Source organism: Palaemon carinicauda, chromosome 5 (assembly GCF_036898095.1).
Source record: "Palaemon carinicauda isolate YSFRI2023 chromosome 5, ASM3689809v2, whole genome shotgun sequence".
Classification (NCBI taxonomy): domain Eukaryota; kingdom Metazoa; phylum Arthropoda; class Malacostraca; order Decapoda; family Palaemonidae; genus Palaemon; species Palaemon carinicauda.
The window spans coordinates 115,633,955-115,638,356 of record NC_090729.1 but is presented as its reverse complement, the minus strand read 5'-3'; the positions used below and the strand labels follow the sequence as shown (position 1 = coordinate 115,638,356).

The 4,402-nt window shown below is 32.1% G+C and overlaps 1 protein-coding gene across 1 annotated transcript in view; it reads left to right on the top strand.

Moving 5' to 3' along the window:
* The window catches only part of LOC137640529 (uncharacterized), a 118,734-nt gene extending 114,720 nt beyond the window's left edge, over window positions 1-4,014 (top strand). The window contains exon 4 of the mRNA XM_068373048.1: window positions 1,346-4,014. Within this exon, the coding sequence (XP_068229149.1) occupies window positions 1,346-1,599 (254 nt within the window). The 3' untranslated portion in view covers window positions 1,600-4,014. The remainder of the gene's footprint in view (window positions 1-1,345) is intronic.
* The last annotated feature ends 388 nt before the right edge of the window (window positions 4,015-4,402 follow it).

The window sequence follows — 4,402 nt, the reverse complement described above, 5'->3', positions numbered from 1 at the left end:
GGAGTAAGCAAGGTTGTCCTCTTTTAGAAGGACTTTACTTTGCCTTTGGGGTAGGCCGTAGTCCCGATCGGCTGCCCTGCCTGACATCGCTTAGACCCCGGTAGCGTATGTTCCTCCTCACTGATCCATCTTCTAACATAGCATCAATAAATGAGATTTTTGTTTACATTCACTGATTCATTGATTGATTTGATGTTTTCTGGCATTCTGACATCCAGGGTCATTGACAACAAATTAAATTCACTGATAATTTAATACCATCATGAGGCTCAATACTACACAGTATTCTAGAGATTTTTTTTTTTCACATTCACTTTTTTGTTGATTGATTTGATGTTTTCTGGCATTCTGACATCCAAGGTCATTGACATCAAGTTAAATTTACTGATAATTTAATACCATCACGAGGCTCAATACTACACAGTATTCTAGAAGTTTTATTCCAGCTGTTACCAAGTTGTGGAATGATCTTCCTAATCGGGTAGTTGAATCAGTAGAACTTCAAAAGTTCAAAGTTGGAACAAATGTTTTTATGTTGAATAGGCTGACATAAGTCTTTTTATAATTTATATATGACATATCTATTTTGACATTCTTACTGTTTTTAGAATGATTTATTGTTAATTTGTTCTCATCATTTATTCATTTCCTTATTTCCTTTCCTCACTGGGCTATTTTTCCTTATTGGGGCCCTTGGGCTTATAGCATCTTACTTTTCCAACTAGGGTTGTAGCTTGGCTAATACTACTACTACTACTACTAATAATAATAATAATAATACCTATGACGTAGCAAAACCATAATTTTTCCTTTTTCTGTCAACTAGATCCTGCCATAATACTAATTATATTTGAGAAATATTTGTAATTTCTAAATATTCACTCTTTTTATAATGTGGTAAATCAAATGTTCCTAGTAAGCCAGAATTAAAGAAAATAAATAAAAACGTTCGAATTAAAGATATGAGATGTAAGTTGAGGACTAACTTTTTTATTTAGCTCTAGATAAAAATGTAATAATAATGGCATGTCATATGCAGTATTTATGTGTATACATACAGTATATATATATATATATATATATATATATATATATATATATATATATATATATATATATATATATATATTGTGTATATATATCTATGAATACATGTATATCATATATATATAATACCATGTAGATTATATCACTTCAATATTCTATAAAGAAATAGAAAACATCCCTTGAAATAACAAAATATTTACTCGTACCTTCAAGTCCCAAGCACCCGAATAAAAATCTCCTGTAAATGACCCGTCTTGCCATCTCCCACTAACGAATCTCCTCATCTCTCTCTCCACAGAGGACAGTATCTACAACCTAACTGGCATCTTCCTCGTCCTGGGCATCTCCACCATAATCATGTGTGTCATCATGGTGTGCGTGGGCTACGAGAAGCTCATCCACAACAAGACCGAAGACTGCTTCGCTTTCATCTGCTGCAGACGCAAGAAGAGGAGGATTCCCAAAGCCTCCATCTCCCCGGAGCCTCTGATGGTCGATGACGGCAGAGGAATGGACGAGACTTCTTCTCTCGACTCCAACCCGAGATACTGAGGCTCCTTCACGGAGATTATCGTCGCCGCAGAGATTCCGGGAGAAATAAGTCACACCCCTTGATGACGTCATAGTCAATCATGTTCTTCTCTCGATTCCAACACGAGATACTGAGGCTGTTTATGGAGCTTATAGTCGCCGCAGAGATTCCAGGCGAAATAAGCCACACCCTTTAACGACATCATAGTCAATCACGTTCTTCTCTCTACTCCAACCCGAGATACTGAGGCTATTTATGGAGCTTATAGTTGCCGCAGATATTCCAGGCGAAATAAGCCACACCTTCTGATGACGTCATAGCCAATCACGTTGTCTCCCACGTTAGCAGCGGTTACAATACATCCCCATTCAAATTACAAACTATACTAACTCATAATCATTTTAAGGGGATGTACTGTGGGCGCTGCTAACGTGAGACACAACATAATTGGCTATGACGTCATCAGGGGGTGTGACTTATTTCGCCTAGAATCTCTGCGGCGAATTATGGTTTCTGAGGGATTTGGAAAAGATAGGAAGCTTATGGGATGCGGCTTAGTGGCTTTTGATATATATTATTCACATCTGTTTCTCTGTAATATCGTGTCTGGAGTATTTCATGGTAATATGAATTTGCTTAAAACTTCAGCGGAACATTCAGTGAAATATATTGATGTTATTTCATTATTTTTTAATCATATCGAAAATATATCTTATAATCTTTCTGTCTGGAGAGAATTGTTATGAAATAATACATACTTGCAAAATGGAACTCTTAAAGACTTTACTGTAAAAATCTCTTTGCGTTACAAGGTATGATAATGCTTAACTGGCTGCTAATATGCCTTTTATAGTATAGCAATTACTTTATTATTATTATTATTATTATTATTATTATAAAATACAGTAGATAAGGACTCCTTTTTTTATCGTCAAAGTTACCTCTCTAGCTAACATTGCATCGTCCACTGGCGAAATAAGTGCACTTCTTATATCATATCTCTGCCGAAACAGGACAGTGCTGCTAAAATAACTAACAACAGAGAAACAGGTATATATAGAAACAACAAATTAAAGGAATAAGACGATGTTTTAAGATTTTCTCTTTATGGAACAAATAGACAACCACACAAAATCCATGAGGAGGATAAACAACATGGGTGACAACACATTCCCTTGGAGTACTCGGCTGTTAACTGAAAATTCATAAGAATATTATCGATGATTTGTTTTGATTGAAAGTGTCAATTGTTGAACTGTTTTTGCAGAAATGTTCTGTGAGTTATACAAGATGTGAAATGAAATGAACCATAAAAAGATATAACAAAATATATAAAAAATATAAGATAGGAAAAAGATTACGTCATAAAAATTGTGATTGAAAACAAAATGCAGATACTTTATGACATTGCTTGACTGACATGCAGATTTATAACTGCAGTATTAATGCTATCTGTTTCAAACAGAAAATAATATGTTTTTACTTCGCGTAAAGTGATTTGTATGACAAAGCTCTTTAACCACTTCTGATCAGTAGAGAATTCAATAGATCGTAGATAACTTCAGCTCTTCGTGATTTTTACTTCATTCATACTGGTGCTTTATTATCAAATAACAATAAAGTATGAAATCTCTCTATGTCATATTTAATCACGACATCACATAAAAATAAACACTTATCATTTTCTTCAACTTACATCTCTCACAGTCAACAAGTGTATATACCAACACTCCACCTCTTTCGGCCTAACAGTCAAATGAGGTCCATACCTCTTTCGACCAAAGAGTCAAATGAGGTCCATACCTCTTTCGACCAAGGAGTCAAATGAGGTCCATTCCTCTTTCGACCAAAGAGTCAAATGAGGTCCATTCCTCTTTCGACCAAAGAGTCAAATGAGGTCCATTCCTCTTTCGACCAAAGAGTCAAATGAGGTCCTTTCATTTACAATGATTATTATGCCAAAATAACCGTAGTTAGTCATGTAGCGTAAGAAGCAATTTTTCCTACCAATTTATATCAAGTATTAGCCACAGAACACGCCTCTCTGTGGTCTCGTGTCTGTATCCTTTACTTCTCTAATTAGAGTTTTATTTTTCATGTTATTTTCTCCCGTAGAAACAAATATATCAGGTAGGCCTAAGGCCAAACAAATAAGGGTACTGTACTTTGTTGAAATACTCCGAGATCATGAATCGTATTAAGAATTTCAAATGTATTGTAGCACAAGCCCATTTTGTATTATATTTTTGAGAACTATATGAATGTATATTGTTTGTTTGTATAGATACGTAAGGCCTGATGATGTATTATTCCCTTGCCTCAAATTTCTAATTGTATATCCAAGTGAAAATCAGGTAGAAAAATACTGAATATTAGTTTGTGTTTATTATGAGTTATGCATATGTACATATAAAGATTTTGTTTTGAGAGTAAATGTGTGCGTATATATATATATATATATATATATATATATATATATATATATATATATGTATATATATATATTATATATATATATTATATATAATATATTATATATAGTATATATATATATAATAAATATATATAGTATATATATATAGTATATATATATATATATATATATATATATATATATATATATATATATATATATATATATATATATACAGTATACATATATAATATATATATATCATATATACAGAATATATATAATATATATCATATATACAGTATATATATAATATATATATCATATATACAGTATATATATAATATATATATCATATATACAGTATATATATAATATATATATAATATATATATCATATATACAGTATA